The 19,728-nt window shown below is 41.5% G+C and overlaps 4 protein-coding genes across 4 annotated transcripts in view; 2 read left to right on the top strand and 2 right to left on the bottom strand.

Annotated features, from left to right (window-relative positions):
- The first annotated feature begins 57 nt into the window (after positions 1 to 57).
- gba1 (glucosylceramidase beta 1) lies at positions 58 to 5,017 on the top strand. The gene is made up of 12 exons (XM_070912417.1): positions 58 to 144; positions 340 to 417; positions 559 to 750; positions 838 to 984; positions 1,797 to 1,930; positions 2,027 to 2,199; positions 2,298 to 2,387; positions 2,474 to 2,621; positions 3,351 to 3,575; positions 3,997 to 4,160; positions 4,246 to 4,362; positions 4,442 to 5,017. The coding sequence occupies exons 2-12, from the start codon at positions 345 to 347 to the stop codon at positions 4,545 to 4,547; spliced, it is 1,569 nt and encodes a 522-aa protein (XP_070768518.1). The 5' UTR covers positions 58 to 144; positions 340 to 344; the 3' UTR covers positions 4,548 to 5,017.
- On the bottom strand, positions 5,000 to 12,499 carry rnf115a (ring finger protein 115a). Its single transcript, XM_070912419.1, has 9 exons — positions 12,347 to 12,499; positions 9,654 to 9,712; positions 9,328 to 9,382; positions 8,769 to 9,052; positions 8,502 to 8,570; positions 8,334 to 8,406; positions 8,149 to 8,242; positions 6,968 to 7,083; positions 5,000 to 6,301 (listed from the first exon to the last, which is right to left on the bottom strand). The coding sequence occupies exons 1-9, from the start codon at positions 12,497 to 12,499 to the stop codon at positions 6,182 to 6,184; spliced, it is 1,023 nt and encodes a 340-aa protein (XP_070768520.1). The 3' UTR covers positions 5,000 to 6,181.
- Positions 12,500 to 12,567: 68 nt separating this feature from the next.
- Positions 12,568 to 18,231, top strand: polr3c (polymerase (RNA) III (DNA directed) polypeptide C). The gene is made up of 13 exons (XM_070912416.1): positions 12,568 to 12,654; positions 13,262 to 13,408; positions 14,080 to 14,344; positions 14,609 to 14,919; positions 15,038 to 15,142; positions 15,785 to 15,958; positions 16,051 to 16,102; positions 16,192 to 16,252; positions 16,345 to 16,495; positions 17,196 to 17,297; positions 17,435 to 17,484; positions 17,633 to 17,782; positions 17,874 to 18,231. The coding sequence occupies exons 2-13, from the start codon at positions 13,262 to 13,264 to the stop codon at positions 17,956 to 17,958; spliced, it is 1,653 nt and encodes a 550-aa protein (XP_070768517.1). The 5' UTR covers positions 12,568 to 12,654; the 3' UTR covers positions 17,959 to 18,231.
- Positions 18,145 to 19,728, bottom strand: part of itga10 (integrin, alpha 10) — a 25,995-nt gene continuing 24,411 nt past the window's right edge. Inside the window, exons 24-30 of the mRNA XM_070912415.1 lie at positions 19,615 to 19,699; positions 19,389 to 19,502; positions 19,207 to 19,314; positions 19,003 to 19,116; positions 18,811 to 18,906; positions 18,615 to 18,728; positions 18,145 to 18,529 (exon numbers count right to left, since the gene is read on the bottom strand). Coding sequence (XP_070768516.1) covers positions 18,476 to 18,529; positions 18,615 to 18,728; positions 18,811 to 18,906; positions 19,003 to 19,116; positions 19,207 to 19,314; positions 19,389 to 19,502; positions 19,615 to 19,699 — 685 coding nt within the window. The 3' untranslated portion in view covers positions 18,145 to 18,475. The remainder of the gene's footprint in view (positions 18,530 to 18,614; positions 18,729 to 18,810; positions 18,907 to 19,002; positions 19,117 to 19,206; positions 19,315 to 19,388; positions 19,503 to 19,614; positions 19,700 to 19,728) is intronic.

Raw genomic sequence — 19,728 nt, 5'->3', positions numbered from 1 at the left:
AAATGTCACATGACAAAACTCATCCTTGATCGCCAAAACAAAGTGGCTGGTATGGCAGATTGGGCAAAGTTAAGGTGACAGTCGAGTGTAAATATTTTAAGACACCCGCAGGACATGTCAGAGTTTCTACCAGCGTCCTCTGAGGTGAGACAGTCTTCTGTAAAGTGCTCTGACTTACATGACAATAAAATGTGCGTGTGTCAGCTAAATGTCAGCTGGGTCGTTGTTATCTTGTATTTCACAGATTGAAGCCTGGCGCTGATTTAAAAAGTGTTTTAACGAAAACTGAAACTGAAACTCGCAACCCCTTAGCCTCCTGTGGATATTCTTTGTTTCTAGATAAAATGACGTTGTCGTTGCCATCATCTGTACTTCTGGCCTTTGTTTTCCTCACAGCAGAAGTGACTCTCTCTACAGGTAACACACCACAAACCACCTGCTTTCAGTTGCGTGTGTTCCAATGCTTGTATCCTCTCCTGTGGCTTGCATGTAAAGATAATCATTCAACTTCACACAGAAAAATATAAATCATGTTTCTATGACTTCTTCTCCTTCCAGGAAGAAATGAATGTGTTGCCAGAAACTTTGGCCACGACTCTGTGGTGTGTGAGTGTAATTCAACCTACTGTGACAGTGTCGGGTCAGTCACCTTGCCTCAGCTGGGCCAGTACTCCTTTTACCTGACCAGCATGGCTGGCAGCAGACTAGAGCCAGGACAGGGTCAGGTCCAGGTGAACAGCACCGGGGCAGGTGAGCGAGCAGTGTGGGCCTTTACTGGGGTGTCTGTGGTGTCGGAGCAGGTGCAGAGCTTCTCTTAAGTTTGTGTCTCTCTTTCAGGCCTCAGGTTGACTATCGTTCCGTACCAGAAGTACCAGAAGATCAGGGGATTTGGTGGAGCTATGACCGATGCAGCAGCCATTAACATCCTGTCTCTCTCTGCTGGTGCACAGGACCAGCTGCTGCGACAGTACTTCTCCCCTGAAGGTACACTACAAGTGGCCACCTGTGTAGCAACTATCAAAAGGAAATTCCCACTTTCTGTGCAATAGTAGGGTAACAGATCAAAAAAGCATAATGTGACCATACAATTCCAGGAGTATCCAGGAATGAGATGCACTGCATTATTCTTATATGTCTATTTTTCATGTAAAAACAGTGTTTTTCACATAGCAACAGTTGTCCTGCTCCAACATAATGAAAAATACATTTCACACGTTCTTTGAGAGGTGTCTCTGAGTGCAGGTTAGTTTGTCTCCCACATCAACAGAATCATCAGCAGCAGCATCCACATTGTCCAGCTTCACTCAGAACATTTGTTACTGTTGCTACTGTAACGTCCATATAAACATTTAATAAATGGCTTTTAAGCAGTTGTAAGCAGATAAATTGACATTTTAAGTGTTGGTTAATGTACAATATTTGGCAATGATTATTAACTTCTCCTCTGAAGATGTAGTTCATGTTATTACAACTCTGTTCTATGATATTTTCATGCCTTATCTGTTTTATCCACTTATGAATGCCCAGAGGAGTTACAGTTGTTGAGAAACACATTCATAAACTATATAAACCATTTATTAATTGTTTGCATACTGCTTATAAATGCTAAATAGGGGCAGGTTTAAGTAAAGTGTTACCTAATTTGGTATATTACATATGTATGTTATATTACATTTGGACCACAGAAATGCTTTAAAATATAACATGATAGTATTAAAAACCCATCTGTTTTTATGAATCGTTATGTACTCATAGCAAAAAGGCCTTTGTTGTTACTGATGCTGTGTCTCTGGCAGGTATCGGCTACAGCGTGGTGCGTGTGCCCATGGCCAGCTGTGATTTCTCCACCCGTCTGTACACATACGCTGACACACCTGGAGACTACAACCTGGCCAATTTCACTCTGGCCCCTGAGGACATCAACATGAAGGTCTCTCTCTTCTCCTACTATAACACATGCACATGTCCACCAATCCAGCCCTTTAATCTCTCCTCCTCCTCCTCCTCCTCTTCCTCTTCTTCTCAGATCCCTCTCCTGCAGCGTGCCCAGGCCTTGTCTCCTCGACCCCTGTCTCTGCTGGCCAGTGCCTGGAGTGCCCCCGCCTGGATGAAAACTAATGGTGCACTCGTAGGAAAGGGCTCCCTGAAGGGCCAGCCTGGGGGCAAAGAGCATAAAACCTGGGCTCAGTACTATATCAGGTGACATGTGGAGCTTTACTGTAACGTGATGTCACATGTTGGTAATGCTTGATACAAGGGAAACTTATTCTGGTGGTCGCCTTTTTCTTTCCTCTCAGGTTCCTTGAGGAATATGCTAAATATAACTTGACCTTCTGGGCATTGACCACAGGGAATGAGCCCTCTGCAGGACGGATTACTAACTACAGGTCTCTCCTCACATTATATCACATAGAATTTACTATCATCATCATCATTTCACAACAGACTGAGAAGCATCTTTGTCTCACTTCAGTTTCCAGGCTCTGGGCTTCACACCCGAGGAGCAGAGGGACTGGGTGGCTCTGGACCTGGGCCCTGCCCTGCACGCTTCATCACACCCACACACACACATCCTCATACTGGATGACAACCGCCTGCTGCTGCCTCACTGGGCTAAAGTGGTGAGTCCAAGGACAGAGAGATAGTTGGGAAAGTCATGGTAAACTTTGTTATACCTGAGGCTACACTGGTGTTGCAGGCAAGAAATCAGGAATATCAACATAAATCAGTGTAAGCATTACAATAATAATAAAAAAAGTTTAGATCAACATGATAAAGAAGATGTAAGATAAGAAAGACAGTGTTTAGATGGTGGAGGAAAGCTAAAATAAGGGTAGTTGGCTACTATTCACTGTAGAGTAGTGAAGCAGCTGCAAGAATAAAGCACTTTTTACATCTTCCAGTCTCACGTCTTTACTCTCTGGAGGAAAGAGTCTAAAACTACCAATGTGTCAGATAGGAATCAACCCTGAAGAAGGTGTTTGTCTTGTGTATTAACTGAGATAGGTTTCTGTTTTTAATAAAAAGGCTCCTAAGCCATGCCACAAGAGTCAAGGACAAGATTAAACAAGGCTCTGTCTAAAAGCTGATATCTGCAGGTTTCACCAAGTTAAATTTAACATTTAAAAAAAAAATGTGATACATTAAATCCAATGTAAAACCTGTTTTACAGTAACCAGATACAATTTTAACTATCTATATATTATCTATACTATATTACTAAATATTATTAAATATTTAAGACTTTGCCTAAAGCCTTTTTGAAGAAGAAGAAACTAAATTCAATGCTTTTTAAGACTTCAGTATCTGCAGATACCCTCTGCCTCAAGTCTTTCCCCTTGTCCCTCCAGGTCCTAAATGATGTTCACGCAGGTAGGTACATCCATGGTGTGGCAGTTCACTGGTACATGGACAGCTTTGTCCCAGCAAAGATAAGCCTGGGAGCCACCCATCATCTCTACCCAGATTATTACCTGTTTGGCACAGAGGCCTGCACTGGCTGGAGCCCACTAGACAGAGGAGTGAAGCTGGGTAGCTGGGACAGGGCTGAACAGTACGCACGTGACATCATAGAGGTAAGATCATCTTAGCTTGTACTTGTTCAGTCAGATCCACTGTAACAGATGTGGGGATTTGTTCCTGAAAGGCAGATCGCCTCCCTTGATGCTGCAGTGCAGGTTTACAAGTTGCACTCTGCTGCACACACTCCTCACAAACCTGCCTGCAGGCCATCAGAGCAAGCTGGAACTGGTGTTTTGTTTCTTCTTTCTTCTCTCTCTCTTTCTCTCTGAAAGGAAATTGGACTCCCTCCATTCTATCCATTTTGCATAGGCGCATTCAGACTCTAGACTGTTTATGTGGATGTTCTGTCCTTGTGACATTTAAACAAAACACCAGGCACCAGTCCAATAGATTCATTTAAACAAAACAACACCTCTGACTACAAAGTTACAAAGCAGACTGGATACTAAATTGTGTGTGTTTTCTCCATGGCAGGACTTAAATCATTATGTGGTGGGTTGGACTGACTGGAACCTGGCGTTGGATCAGACTGGTGGCCCAAACTGGGTTAAAAACTTTGTGGACAGCCCTGTTATAGTGGATGCAAAGCGTGATGTCTTCTACAAACAGCCAACCTTCTATAGCATGGCCCACTTCAGGTAGCAAACTGGGTCTCACACGACACTGAAAGGCACTTATCCACTTCTAATTTCCAGTCTAATGAGAGCACCTTTTTTTACACAGTAAGTTCCTGTGGGAGGGGTCTCAGAGAGTGGGCGTGTCCGCCAGTCAAAAAACAGACCTGGAATACTCTGCCTTCATCAGACCAGATGGCTCAGTTGTGCTCATCATACTCAACAAGTACGTGAAATGTGCTTTTTATGTGCAAACAGGAAATTAATTTTTACTGAAAATGCTTTTTACTTTTTGTGTTTTGAAGGTCATCATCAGTGATCCAGTTTGAAGTCTGGGATCCCTCTGTGGGCTACATCCCCTCCACTGCTCCGGCGCATTCATTGCTCACACTTGCTTGGAACACACACTGATCATTAATACAAGTTTACATACATTTGTTTCACCTGAACCACATTACAAATTGCCATTAAAGGTAAACCTTCGCATTACCAAAGCAGTTTTTACTTTGAGTACTTTGTCAGTATCAAATCACTCACACGCACATTTTCTAATTAGCTGGTGCAAGATTATTTTGTTTTATCTGCCGTGCTTTTCTGCACAGCTTTAGCGATTTTAGTGGTCACTCCAATTAACCTCAGCAAACAAGAATAACCTCAACTCGATTTTCATTCAAAATCCTAAAATGCTTTTTCTATCAGGAAAGTAATGAATGCATCAGTTTACCAGAATGACCTTTGCTAAAGTGTAATTGGTGCCTTGATTTCCAGCTAATAGGATGCTTGAAGTGTCCCCTGCACATCACATCACATCTCTCAAGAAATCATATAAATAATGTACAGAATTTGTAAATGCCTTTTGTTGCTGTTTAATTTTAAATAAAAGCGCGTATTGTTTTAAAACATCCCATGTCAAGTCTAACGTTTTAAGTATCTTTGGGTGCAGAGAGGATATAAAACGACACCTGTGCTAATCGGGTTGTGAACAATGGCAACTAAACTAAGACAGTTTTTTTGTCAATTTATTAATACATCATAGACATTTTTTTCATATATATAATATACAGTTTGATAACCAGGTATTTCACATTTGTGTCTCCATTCTCAATGTTTTTTTTTTTCCTTTGCAAACCATAAGTTGTTGGACTAAAATTATTTACATCAAAAAAATAAAAGTGAAACAAAAGAGTCATAAACAGAGGAATAAAATGACAGAGGGATGCCATCTGTTTACAATATATACACCAGGAGAAGTATGTTTGAATCTAAAGCATTAGATGATGGGCCAAGGTCCGTGGATTTTTCATTTCATTCCCTTACTGGTACAACATTTAATTTTTTTCCAGATGCAGAAGAGTCCCAAGTGGAGTAAGGAATCGCTTGCTTTCATTCTTCAGCGTCACAGCTTCTGCTTGTGGCCGTTAAACGACCCAGAGTTCAATCAACATCTTCCAGCCGCAATCTCAACGAAATGAATCATTATTCTCTTCATAAACATAACATTTATTGCAGGACTACAGGTGTTGATGTCATCAGGTCCAGACCCTGTAAATGCCGTGAAGGGTGACAATAACCCCCACAGTATTCCCATGTGCTGTACAGGGCTCAGCAGCAGGATTTAGCTAATTCTCTGATGAGTTAAGAGGGCATGGTGTATGATATAAAGTCTGGCATTTCCCCACAATAGTGTATTGCAGCAGTGCATTTCAAGAAAGATGGAAAAGGAGTTTTCTTGAGGGATGGAAGTGGAGAAGACATGGGCTTGATCATCTTCAATCTAGGCTGGTTTGTTATTAGGCAAAAAAAAAGAAAGAAAAAAAAAAAGAGATCTAGCAGATCTCATGTCACTGTTAAGACTGTACGGGTATCTGTATACATGGTTGAGGAGAAAGGCATTAAAATAGAAAATGAAAATACAAAAAAAATATCAGACCGAGATGATTATGACTGCAACAGAGATGAACAGAGGAAAGTGAGAAGCGTTTTGTCTTCTCGGTGTGTTGTTGGATGTAGGCGAGGAGAACCGAGGGATGAGACAGGTGGGTGTCTCAGAAGGACCATCTCTCCTGTGTGCGGGGGTCCATGGAGAGGGAGGGGGACTCTGATGGGGGCTGGCTGCTGCTGTCTTCTCCATTCAAACTCTTCCTACACACTGGACATGTGTCATGCTGTGTGGCCACAGAACAGAATATAGATAATATTAGCTTTGGGCAGTCTTAACTTAATCTGAACACAAACACAGCTTTTATCTATTAGATATTCCTTTAACAAGTATTTCCTGTGTAGCCAAAGCCTGATGCAGCTTACTCCTCTGTGCCAGTAACCTTCATTGTTGTCCAAAAACTATTAGGAACTAATCAGTGAGCCACACCGTTACACTGGGCGACATGTTCCTTCATTAAAATAAACAAAGAAAATGTTTATTTTGAGTCAACCCCACATATATAGTCCTGGTGCTGTAAATATTCACTCGCTCACCAAATGAAGAACAGAAAATAGTCCCCAACAAATGCACTATTTACTCCTGTTTTAGTAATGTTTGCTAAAAGCTACAGCGTTTCAGGAAATTATGTTTTTTTTTTTTTTAAACGAAATTATATATTTGCTAGGCGTTATTAAAGATTTATGTACACAGACAGGGGATGTTGGACTAAGTATTGATTTGTTGACGATAACAATTATCCTTTAAATTTGCCCTGATGTTTACCAGGTAGCCAAAGCCCATGTTAATACCCTCATGAGTGCTGTGAATATTTCATATACAGTATTAACATGTCACTAAACAATTTCATGAGTTTATTCTACAAAGTTCTACCTTTTTTGTGGAGACTCACCATTTCCAGCCATGGTACTATACAGTCTGAATGAAAGAAGTGGTTGCAGGGTAGCTGTCTGACAGGCTCTCCCACTGCGAAGTCCTCTTTGCACACCGGACATTCCATACAGCAGTCTACAGGAGAAATGATAGGTGTTATTAGTTCCCTTGTGGTTTCTAGTGTTAATCAGTCACTTGGTAATGACTTGCTACATGTGGTGAGGGACATGCATCAGATCATAAGTACCAAAACTATGTTTGCATCATAAAGTTCCTTAGCAGGGTAGTACAACAATTTAATGGTATGGTAAGTATGGTTTTTACTAATTACTAAAAAGAATGAAACAGAAAGATCTTGGCCTGACACCTGAAGGTCTGAAATATGTCAGCTATCAACAGCTCTGCAAAAGCCGGACTGCATATCTAACCACACAGTTACAGCTGAGTGGTAAAATAAGGCAGCAAAAACAGAAGAGGAAGTCAAGAAGAACAGATCCACAAGAGGGCTTGGAAGAAAAGCAGGGGAGGTGAAAGACCATTGAGCAAAAAGACGTCATCTTAAAGTTGTTATGGAACAAATTGTTGATATTCTCAAGGTTAATGGGCATTTCGTCCCAAACAGACGCTTCTCTTGGCAGGCAGCAACAGCATGTAAACACACACGTGCATTTTCCTGCTGTATCTAAGTGCTGCACAGTATTTGTTTACATGAAGACAGGCACATTTAGCACATTTTTAAGGAGGAGACATATACTTTCTACATATTCTATCATATGAGGACATGTCCCTGAGGATTAGCAGATGAGTTTCTTGCTCGGTCCCTTGAATGTATTATTTTTTGGAAGTTATGCAACAGTGACTTCTGTCTTGACATTGCTAATTTCTTTATGACTGGACAGCATATAGCACTAACAGCTTTAATAGGTAAGGCAGGTTTAAATGGTGCAACCCAAATGATTTAAATCATTACTAGCCAGCAGGTACTAAGGTACACAAACTTAGTAATAAAATACACAACCAGCTGGTTCAACCCAAGGTGTGGTGTAGTAGCTAACTGTCTAAATACAGTAATTGCATACAGAGGATCAGGCGGACAGCTCCAGCCATGCCTGTGAGCAATATTGCAATTTGTACTTCAGGGACACAAGAGAAACATGATGAGATTATGTGAGACAAATGGAAAAACAAGGAATTACTGACCTGCTTGTTCCTGAGAGATATTGACAGTTGGGAGAGAAGAGATCTTCTCTTTCTCTGCTGGAGGAGGTCCTGTGTTCTCCAACTGACCTAGTAACTAGCCACACAAACACATTTGTAAACTGCAGAGAAATTAAAAGGTGACGGGGACATGAAGTTGGAGTGAAGTTCTATTAAGTTTGGTTTACCTGTGTTATCACAGCGTCTAACCCTCCCTGTCCCCAGGCGTAATCTCCTGGGTTAGAGTGCAGCATCCCCGTCCTGAGAGAGACAAGATGCCACAAGTTGATAAAGAAATAGCACTAACACTGTGACGCCAGCACTACCACTGTGACACTACTGTGCTGGCATCTTACCATGAGAGGGGAGGTGAGCCAGGGACTCCAGAGTTGGCAAAGAGCCCGGCAAGAAACTGTTGTACAATCCTGAGACACAGACAGAAAAATACATGACAGTTAATGCCATCACCAAAAATAAGAACAGTTACATGCTCTTACAGGATTGTAAGAGCATAAATAGCACAGTCATTACGATAAGTGGGAGTATGCAAAGTGGAGAAGAGAGCCAAGAGGACAGTAAGGAAGACAGATGACAGAAGAAAGCTGAACTAGTCTGTTACTCACCCTTCAACAGCAGGCGAGCGGTCTGGCCTACTGCTGCCTCTGGATCGGTATCTCCTCTGGCTGTGCAGGCGAGGGGGACGTCCTGGTCCCCAGTGATCCCCAGCTCCTAGTAGACCCCCCATAGGTCCCCCTAGGCCTGCTGGAACTGACCCCCCGATTGGTCCACCTCCCAACCCCCCCAGATCACTGAGCGCCCCCAAGCGCCCTCCCGGGAGCCGAGGTTCTGAGTCAGGTGTGTCACCGTCTGTTGTAAATGGCCGCTCCAGTAACAACAGGTGCCATAGCTACAGGGATGTTGGGTTTGGACAGGAGAGGAGACATGGAACGGGTTTACAGAAAGAGGGATTTTCAGACAGGAAGTGGGATTTAGGATAAGAAAGTGGCAGCACAATGGGAAAAGAGAGGAAGCCAACATGCAATAGGAAAATGAAGGACAGTGGAGAAGAAGGCAGGGAAAGAAGAAGACAAAGTTAGTCAAAACACATAAAACGATTGCAATCAATCCTCTTTGCATCTTTCCCACTCTTTTCTCCCCAAAATCCCTTAAATCAGATTGTACCTCTGCAAACTGTGAGGCTGGGTCATCTATCCCGTTAGCACCTCCCTCTAGGAGACTGAGGGAAATGGCGCACAAGGGGACAAAAGACACATTATCAGCAACATCCACTGAATCCTATACATGTGTTCAGGTTCAGTGCTAGCCTTGGACGAAACAGCATGGCAACTATCCTACAAAGCCTCTCTAGTACAACATGTAAATAAGCACGAGAAAATGTCTAACAGCCCATGTACCCGTTTTTGTTCCAGACTGAAGCTAAAACACCATAACATCTCATGTTGTTTGGAGATGCGAGATAGATACCTAGAATAATATGTGTGTCTTACCTGGAGTCTTCTGTTACTTCCTCTATGAACCCTGAATCACACCTTGGACAGATGTACTCCTGGAAAGAGTCACGACAAAGACTGAGTCACACAGGTTAGGAATGATGCTCATTATAATTTCCTAGACGTATTCAAATGTCTTGTCTCAGTCATATATTCAGGTGACAAAGATATAAAGTAGAGAAAAGCAGAAAATTCTTACACTGGAGAAGCTGGAGGGAAAAAGAGGATGGCATTTCTTCTTTAAAAACAACAAATGAATAATTGATTATCAGCGTAGTTTAATTTAATTTAATTTTGTAATTTTCTGTTGAGCGACTGTGGATTGATAAACTAATCGTCTATAATATTGTGGTGTAATGATCTAATTGTATTATCATTTTGTTATCCACATTAATAATAAAAAAAAAAATAGCAATGAAAAGCACAACAACATGCATAGTTGAGGTATTTGTTATACACACGTGAAAAGTTTTGTCTAATGTAATGGATAAGGAATTAACACAGTTAATTGCATTGAACATTTTATTCTTTTAAAGTAACATCAATGTACTGAATTTGCCATATTGTGATATATTGATATCTGGGATATACTCTTCTATAGTCTATCACCCAGCCATTGAAGGGAATCATAAAAACATTGTAAAGACATTATGCTGACTGGTTTGGTCAACAAAACAACACTTTGTTAGTTTGTCTTAATATCAGTCAGATTTGAATGGCGGCTAGTGTTGCAATGTAGCCCAGGAGGTAGAGCTGGTCTGCCAACCACACCTAAAGTGTGTAGTGTTTTAGAAACCACCACAACAGAATGAGGAAGACACTACTGCCAGTTTGTACAGCTGGATCATATGTTGTCCACTCAGTGCAAGCCAGGGTTTCTCAACCATGGGAATGGGATTGAAGTGGGGTCACTTAATATACAGACTGGTCTACGAGAGATTAGACTGATATGCTTGTTTTATAACATATGCTAGTGGAAAAAGTAGGTCAAAATCATATATTTATATTATATATATTTCTATTCTATTTGGAGCTCACTGAATGCTTTTGAGACCCTAATACAACACATGACAATTTAACACCCTCTATTAGCTTGGTTTACAAATTGAGTTGTGTGTCATTTGCTCATAGAAAGGTTATCACATCTGTTGTATAAATGGATACATGACTGAGAGATGGTCCTTAGGATATACTGTAGAAGTGTGGGGTGATAAACCCGGGTGTTGCAGTCAGTTGGCTCAGTGAAGACATGCCACAGGATTGAGTGTGCCTGAGACAAGCAGGCCAGTTTAGAGTCAGTGACAGGCCAGACTGGAATTACCCTCAACCATCCCATAAAAATAAATATTCAGCTGACAACAAGATAATCTGGTGGACTGATTTACAGACAGAATGACTGCTAGCCACTTAGACTATGCAATTTACACTCAGTTGCCAGTTTATTAGGTATGATGTGTCCACCTCATTTATATCAATCAAGCTAGACTAAATATAAAACCTCTCAGTATTGCACTTATTTTCATTTACAGTTAATCTACCAATAATTTTATCATTTAATGGATAAATAATTTGCTCAATAAAATAATTAAAGAATTGCCCATCACAATTCACTAAAATACAAGTTTACGTTTTACAATAGCTTCTTTTGTCCAACCGACAAAAAGCTATTTAGTTTACTATCATAAAAGACTATGAAACCAGCTAATCTTCACATTTGAGATGCTGGAACTAGAGAAAATGTGGCATTTACGTTTAATAATTACTTTACTAAATTAATGACACAATTAATTGGTTATCCAAATTGTTAGCAATTAATTTTCTGTTGATCGACTAATCAATTAATCAACTAATCATTTCAGGTCTAGTCAGTTTAATGCAATATAAGTCAACAGCTCTATAAACAGCTTCCAAAATGAACAATAAGTTGAATTAACACCTCTCTAAAACAGTTTATAAACCTAGGATTTACTACTGGGCTGTTGTGATAGACTGGATTATGTTTAGTTAGGTGTACCTAATAAACTGGCAACTGAGTGTAAATAGGAATCTCTCACAACTGTCTAGGATGTAGAAATTATATGTTTAATACATGCTGAGGTTAGTAAAAGTCGGGCAAGATGTGGGTCATGCCAGCGTGTATACTGTACAATAACTTTATATTACTCTTACTTTAAAACTGAAACTAAAAGCCAGATGTTTACGTTCCCGAAAAATCCCCAACTCGTCCTATCAAGAGTATGTTTTATCAGAAACCAAAACTGAAAATTAAAATAGCCTAATATCAAACAACTAATGTTAATACTGTCTACAAAATCAAATGACAAGGTAACAACACAGACCTTCTTCTCTCAGCTGTTTGTGTTGTTTTGTGCAAAACACAATATCCCCAAGCTGTCAAAGCAAGGCTTCAAGCACTGTGCTTTGACAAAACTGACCTATACATGCAAGCCTAACACAACCTGTACATATTAGCTATTGATGTCTGATTTTTGACGAAGACATTTGCGAGTGTCACGAGTTTATTTAGAGAGTTAACAACAACAAACGCCGCTAACTGCTAACTGGCTAGCTAGGGTTTAGCTGTAGCAAGCAAGCGAAACAAACGGTATTTCGGAGAAAGGCTCACTTGTCAACGGCGCATGTCATACAAGAGAGTATGATACATAAAGAAAGAAATATATCTGCCTTACCGGGAGTTTGGGGTTCACTTCTCCCTTACAACAGTGACAGAAAAACCGATGCGGTGGAACAGCCGCAGCCTCCGCCATCTTCCCCAGACCAGCACAAACACTGACGTCGGTCCTCCACAAACTGAAGACAGCTGTCCGCTTCCAGCCCGGCATGCACCGCGGCACCGCTGGGCAAATCCAAGCTAGTAAACCCGAACAGCGGAAGTATTCATATGTTGTCAAAGAGAAGCCGCATGTGTTTAGTCGTCGACCTGTGGGATGCTTAAAAACAAGGGTTGCCTCTGTCAAGAAACCTGACTGTCGGAAAGGTTTGTGAAAAATAGTGAAGTCGCAGACTTTTTGGATGACATAATGTTCAGGTGTAAACGTTATCCATTAGCTAGCTGGTATGCAAAGTGTTCAGCCTGTTTGGTCAGCACAACGTTCACTTGTAGCTATGCTTGTTTTTACGTATTTATTAGCCTTTTTTATTCTTTTAAACTAGTCAAGGTATTGCTGACATTAGTGGTAATTGTGCGTGTGTGTGCACGCCGAACACCTCTGTGTAGTCTTCTGTTTACATTGTCACTGTGTGTGACAAACACTGACATTTATATACCTACACTGCCAAGCAGAAGTTTCTGTACAGTTTATTTCAGCACATTAGCAGTAAACTTATTGATATACTTTATTAGAAGATACAAGTAAGGAATGGGCATAATTGAACCCAGGAATGTGTTCGTTGTTTTTCTTATATTGGAAGTGACCTACATCTATATCAAGTCGAGTTCTTTATCAAGTTCTTTATTTGTCATATGCACAACAATTAGTGATGCAAATTGATCATTTCTGTTTGTATTTTTAAGTAGTAGTAGTAATGAGCCTAGATGTGAGTCCTTTCTTCATGTGCGTGTTGCTGTGTGTTTGTCTGTGCAGATGACTGCCCAGGAGGTGCGTCTGTGTGCTCTCCTGCTGCAGGAGCACTTTGGAGAAGTGGTGGAGAAAGTGGGAACACACCTGCTCAGAAGTGGAGCACAGAATTTAAGAACCATCATTCATGAGTTGGGCATCTCACTGGACCTGGTACCACTCCTACACTTACTGTTTCTAGACTGTTTCTACTTCACACCATGGAAATATTATTATACATTATGTATTTAATATTATATCCACTGCTTCTCAGCATTTTCACGCAGCGTTTAGAAGTCCAGCCTTTGTGGTTACATTGCTGGACAGTCAAGTCATTCTAGGAGTAATATGCAGTACATTTACATACACTGATTATTCCACATTTGCAGCAATAGTGCAGTAGTAGTTTTTTGCATTATCAGTTTAAATGCAAAACCTGGTAACCCTTTATATTACAGGTAGGTTCCTGCTCCAGAAACCTGATTACATGGCCATTAATAGCCTTAGCTGTGATTTTTACCACCATGTTGGAAAGTAATGTTGCTGCCGGTTGTGTCATACGGGAAACAGTGCCAGGGAGAATAATAGCATAACAATCAGCACATTTACGTGGTAGTTTTTTTTTATACAATAGTGCAAATAAGGTAGACTTAGGATTATTTTAGTACAGGAATCTGATTACTGACAGCACTGCTGTTACTAAGAGAAGCACAATAGATGCTAATAGGATATGTACAATATACAAATACATTTTCTGCCTTAATTTGATTAGTAATCTGGTTTTTGTGTGCATGTAAAGGAAGTAATGATGGTAAAGCACCCTCCCTTTTTCTGTCTCACTGTAGGTAAAGAAGTCCCTGTGTGTGCTTGTGCAGCATGGGGTCTGTGTGTATAGCTCAGGCCGTAAAGGTGCGGGGAGCCCCACAGAGTATCGGACCAGTAGTGATCGGATTCTGAGAATTCTGCGATACCCACGCTACATCTACACCGCCAAAACCCTGTACGGTGACACCGGAGAGCTAATCATAGAGGAGTTACTACAGAGGGGTGACATGACCATGAGTAGCACGGTTAAGACAGTCGCCGACCGCCTCACACAGAACATGGAGGGTCAGTATCTCAGCTTCTGTATCAATTGAAGACTATAAAAAAGCTTCCATGTCTCCCACAGTTTTGTGAAGGCACGTTTGGAAGCCTAGATTTGGGTCTACCACTCGCTGCCATCTCCGCAGTTACTGGGGCCAAAAAATCCAAATTTGGTCAAAGGGGAGGAAAGACTTAGTGGAAACCACCATGTAACACCTGTCAATCAAACAAACATGCTCCAAAATAACTACAACATAAATTCTCTCTTTGTCTGTTCTGTTGTTCTAGAGGGTCGCAGCATGGATTACAGTGAAGTAACTAATGCCTTCTCGAAACTGGTGGAGACCCATTTTCTTCAGCGATGCCCTCCAATGGCGGCAGCAGGAACAACAGACAGTGCTACTCCAGCTACCCCTGCAACCGCCGCTACCCCTGGTGCTCCTGCTGCCCCTGTTAGTACCGCCCCGCCCACACCAGAGAGCTTCCCCGACTGTTACAGGGTACCTCATGTGACACTCATAGGGCGAGGCAAACGCCAACTCTCCAGTGAGGATGGAGATGACCAAAGGAATGCAAAGAAGGCTAAAATGGATTCAGAGGTGGGTGTTTGGAACACGTTAGTTACACTTTTAAAACTCCAATTACCCCTTAATTTCCCTGTTCCTTACATATAATCATATAATATCTATGTGTCTGTCTCTTATCTCTTATGCTCAGACACATGGTGATGAGGGGATTTACTGGCAGGTGAATTTTGAGAGGTTCCATCTCCACTTCAGAGACCAGGCCATCATCAGTGCTGTAGCCAACAAACTGGACCAGGTCAGGTTTACATAAGGATGCTTAAAATGTATTATTTAAGGAATAGGAAATATGCTTATTCGCTTTCTTTCAGAGAGTTACATGAGAAGATTGTTACCACTCCCATATTTGTCTGTTATATGAAGCAACCAGCAGCTGGTTAGCTTAGCTTAGCATAAAGACTGGAAAAAAGGGGTAACAGCTAGCCTTGGTCTGTGCACAAATAAAATCCAAAAAACATTAAAAGCTCACTAATTAACAGGTTATGGCATGTCACTAATTAACATCTTATCCACTGTTTGCCTGGCAACATTCACGGTGATGATAAGACTCCAAGAGGTCACTGTGTCCGGCCAAAAAATACACACAATTGTCATTTTAAGTTTTTGTACAGGTTAAACAAACAGGTTAGCTTTAGAGGTGCTGGTAGGCAAATTGTGTTTGCTTTAGACAGAGTCAGACTAGCTGTTTCCCCCCGTTTCCAGTCTTTATGCTAAGCAAAGCTAATCAGCTGCTGGCTGTAGCTTCATATTTCCTCTGCCGATATGAGAGTAGTATTGATTTTCCTATCTTAACTGTTTTCTACACTAGGACCAACTATTATTGTGGGTGTTTATGATTATAATGGTTGTCTTTCTAAATCATTTCATCTTAATAACTCAGACCAGCAGTGAGATAGTGAGGACCATGCTGAGGATGAGTGAGGTGACAACTTCGCCCATAGCCACCTGCACAAAGCCCCTCTCAGCCAACGAGATCTTCAGGTCCCTCCCAAGTAGTTACAACATCGCCAGACCCATCTTAGACCAGTACCTCACGCTACTGGTTGATGATCCCGTATGACCTCTGCAAGGCACATCACATTTCCACAGCTTCATTTTTAATCCATAAGATCTTTTTTAGATCTACTTGTCCTTTTCTTTTCCTAGATGGAGTTTGTGGGTAAGGCTGGTGAAAGCGGAGGAGGGATGTACGTCGTCAGTATCCTTTTTAATTTAGAGGGTCCTGAGCATGTGCCATTTAATTCATGAAACACAAGGCATGGATGCTTTTCTTAACTCACCTCTCAGATCTGCACAGAGCGCTGGCCAATCTAGCTCGGGCCACGCTTGAGTCTGTAGTACAGGAGAGGTAAGTGAGTGTGTCTTTTTAGTTATATATGCGTGTGATTTTCCTATCATCAGAAACTCATTAATTCAATCACTTTTTTAATCTGTCATCAGATTTGGATCCCGATCCGCTCGCATCTTCCGTCTGTTGCTAAGGAAACGTCACCTGGAGCAGAAGCAGGTGGAGGATTTTGCCATGATTCCAGCCAAAGAGGCTAAAGACATGCTCTACACGCTGCTTTCACAGAACCTGGTCCAGCTACAGGTACAAGCCTGACATGTGAAGATGCTTTCACAATTCCTCTCTTTGCATTTATGTGTTCTCACTAAGCGATTACCCAACTCAGAAAATTTAAACTCTGAACTGATTCAACAGGTCTTAGTGAGAAAGGATGATGGATTGTATCCAAAGCCGACTAAAGGTTTTAGATTGATGAATGATTTTTCTCTTCATTTCCGCAAACATTTAAACACAACATGGAAGAGCTTCTAAAACATTTCTCCCTCTTAACTGGTGCTACAAATTATTTGTAACTTTGACAAAAGCAATAGGACATACTGATCACTGATTGATTTAAAGCAAGTTTCAAGTCTCTTCAGGCCAATTATCTCAGTGTATTAACATGAGTGCCGGGAACATAGGAGTAATCCAAAAAAATCTGATCCAAAAACCTACTTTGAAAATTATTTGGCACACTTTTAAGATGCACTAAGTGAATGAGATATTTTAAAAACTAGACTTGTAAAGCACCGTAGCCTAATCTTTTATTTTGTGTCTTTCTGTGGACAATGACTGAGGGGGAATTCAATAAAGTACCCATTTGGCAATTTCACTGATATATTGATTGTTTGAATGGACACATTTAGATGATTTAAGTCATCAAATTTGAGGGAGCAGCCCTAGTTCTTATTCTTTAATCTACCCACCCATTCTCTCTGAACAGCCATATTTTTTTACTCTTCAGGAAATCCCAAAGACTCCTGACTATGCTCCCTCTCGTACCTTCTATCTTTACACCGTCAACCAACTCCCAACTGCACGAATGCTGCTTCAGAACTGCTACAAGGTAAAACAATGAACATACTGTAACCCTCGGAGCTCTGGATAGAAGACGACTACTAATGGCATGCTTTTTTTTATGTCTTCCATGCTTGTTTTGCCTTCAGTAATGTCTCATCTCTGGACATTTTTCTCTTCTGGCAGACAGTAGCCAACCTCGTAGAGCGACGCCTGTTTGAGAGCAAAGAGAGCAAGTGAGTTTTTCATAACTGCATGTCTCCATGTTTTCTGTGTCTCACAGCCCCTGCAAGCCAGATCATTTCACACAATCGTCTTTAAAAGTTGTCTAGCTTACACAGTGTCACAGATCAACTGTCGATTGGTTTTCTGCTTGACTGACAGGCGTCTGCTGGAGAAATCCCAGCGAATTGAGGCCATTCTGGCGTCTCTGCAGGCCAGCGGGGCCGAGCCTGAACAGCTGACTGAGGTTGAGGAGATGATCACTGCTTCTGAAAAGCAACAGCTGGAGGCCTTACGGCTTCATATCAACAAGTAAGAGCAGAAAACAAAACTACAATTCCCTTTTCCGTTCTCTTTGGTCTGTTGGTGTTACTATTTTCACTGTTGTTCTTTTACCCTCCAGGTTAGATTCAGCAGAGAACCAGGTAGATGAAACCATCTTTCTACTGGAATCGTACATCAACTCCACGGCCATACCTCCAAGCTGAGAGTCAGATGTACAGGCTTTTGTGTATGAAGGCTGTTTTATAGTTAATATCACTGGATTGTTTCAGTTTGGAGTGATCTAAAATCTCAATAGATTATTTTATGATGATGCATCAGCAAATGAATAAACTGAGCACAAGAATATTTCTTTTCAACAGTTTTAATTTCATTTAAAAACAAACACAAAATTGTAAGACAAACAGAGGACAAAGTGATCGTTTGAAATGAAACCATGAAGATGTCTGTATATTAAATAGAAGAATTGTGGTTTAATACACTTTGGTTTTTCCTTTTAGAATTAGAAAAAGATTATTTACATAAGTGCTCCCCACCCTGGAAATAGTGGGTAGTGCATTTTTGTTGGACCCCTGTGAGCCTCTCTTTGGTCCAAGAGGTCCCTGTTGCATCTGCGTGTCGAGTTCAATCCCAGGACTATCTCTGTGCCTGGCATGAGGTGGACTCAGCTCATGTGGTAGTCATCATGGCAAAAGACTGTTGTCATGGCAGCAAAAGTTGTGATCAGTCCTCATGGTTCTCATCCTCTCCTCTCTGTTTGCGTGCGAAGAATCCCAGCTGACGAGAAGCAAGATAGAGATTGATTTTCTGTCCACAACACATTCATTTTCCTGAAGAAATTAGAAGTTGAGCATGAAAATACCTTCCATAGTATGAAAATGATGAGGGCCAGTAGCAACAAGCCTCCAATGATGCTACCAATCAGAATCCACAGTGAAATGGGAATAGCTCGGCCCTTCAGCACCTCCAGTACAGTCTACAGAAAAACAGATGAATGAAGAGATTAGAGAAAGAAAATTCCCATTCTGCTACACAACATCCTGCTATAGTCTTCTTACCTCCCTCCAGACTGTCCCTGTGCCCAGAGTGATGAGGTTAGTCTCCTGAGCTGCGAGGCGATAGGCACCTATTATCCTCACTGACTTATATTTGGCCTACAAAAACAGACACAGAGGTGATGACCAATATTTGTGTCATAGGACAGAAAAATTGGGCTGAAATGAGCGTCTGTGTGCTGTTGTGTGACTCACTTTTCTGAAAAAATCATCATGAACTCGGCGGCTGACTCGAATGACGGCAGCCTGCCCTCTTAGAAGCTGCTGGACTTCACACACGACTTCAGTGCACCATGACCTGCTGCAGTTCTAAACACAGAGATACAAACAAACAGCATGTTAATGTGTATACTGATGCTGCACAGTGTTCAGTAGCTGCTGTGCCACCAGGGGCCTTACCAGTATGTCATTTTGCATCATGTCTTCGGGATGAAGGGAGCGTACATCTCTCTGTCTGACCTTCAGCTGGGGCAGATCACTCAGCACGCTGCAGTTCACCCCTGTGGCCTACAGGGCAATTTAAATCTGTCAGATATGATCTAAAATAGAGACACAAACACTCACGCAGCAGCGCTACTCACGTTGTATGAAAAGACATCAGTGACAGTCATAAAGACACTGTCTCCTGCAGCCACAGAGGGCAGATGCAACCTGAGCTCCAGATTACTCACAGAGTAACAGCCGAGGTTCTGCAGCTACAAACACAAACGAAAAAAAAGCTCTAATGTTGCCTCATGATGATGACTCATTTATGTTATTTACTCGGGTTCTTTACAGTAACTTGAAGCATATGAGCCATAGCTTTACCCTGAGGTGTGTGTGGAACTCTGGTCCAATTGCCTCCGACACTGTCCGAGTGGGATGGACCTCATATCGGTTCAAATTAGAGTCACTGCACAGAAAAACAGGAAAGAAAACACA

This window comes from Enoplosus armatus, chromosome 9, assembly GCF_043641665.1.
Source record: "Enoplosus armatus isolate fEnoArm2 chromosome 9, fEnoArm2.hap1, whole genome shotgun sequence".
Lineage (NCBI taxonomy): Eukaryota > Metazoa > Chordata > Actinopteri > Centrarchiformes > Enoplosidae > Enoplosus > Enoplosus armatus.
The sequence above is the reverse complement of the archived record's forward strand: the minus strand, read 5'-3'. Positions and strand labels throughout refer to the sequence as shown.

Excerpts from the sequence above, each read along its gene's own strand:
- gba1 (XM_070912417.1), top strand. The coding sequence starts at position 345 with ATGACGTTGTCGTTGCCATCATCTGTACTTCTGGCCTTTGTTTTCCTC. Across the intron at positions 418-558 it reads AGAAGTGACTCTCTCTACAG|GAAGAAATGAATGTGTTGCC; the intron begins GTAACACACCAC and ends TTCTCCTTCCAG. Across the intron at positions 3,576-3,996 it reads ACGCACGTGACATCATAGAG|GACTTAAATCATTATGTGGT; the intron begins GTAAGATCATCT and ends TCTCCATGGCAG.
- rnf115a (XM_070912419.1), bottom strand. The coding sequence starts at position 12,499 with ATGCCGGGCTGGAAGCGGACAGCTGTCTTCAGTTTGTGGAGGACCGAC. Across the intron at positions 9,383-9,653 it reads GAAGTAACAGAAGACTCCAG|TCTCCTAGAGGGAGGTGCTA; the intron begins GTAAGACACACA and ends CATTTCCCTCAG. Across the intron at positions 8,243-8,333 it reads TAGACGCTGTGATAACACAG|TTACTAGGTCAGTTGGAGAA; the intron begins GTAAACCAAACT and ends TTGTGTGGCTAG.
- polr3c (XM_070912416.1), top strand. The coding sequence starts at position 13,262 with ATGACTGCCCAGGAGGTGCGTCTGTGTGCTCTCCTGCTGCAGGAGCAC. Across the intron at positions 14,345-14,608 it reads CCTCACACAGAACATGGAGG|AGGGTCGCAGCATGGATTAC; the intron begins GTCAGTATCTCA and ends CTGTTGTTCTAG. Across the intron at positions 16,496-17,195 it reads AGAACCTGGTCCAGCTACAG|GAAATCCCAAAGACTCCTGA; the intron begins GTACAAGCCTGA and ends TTTACTCTTCAG.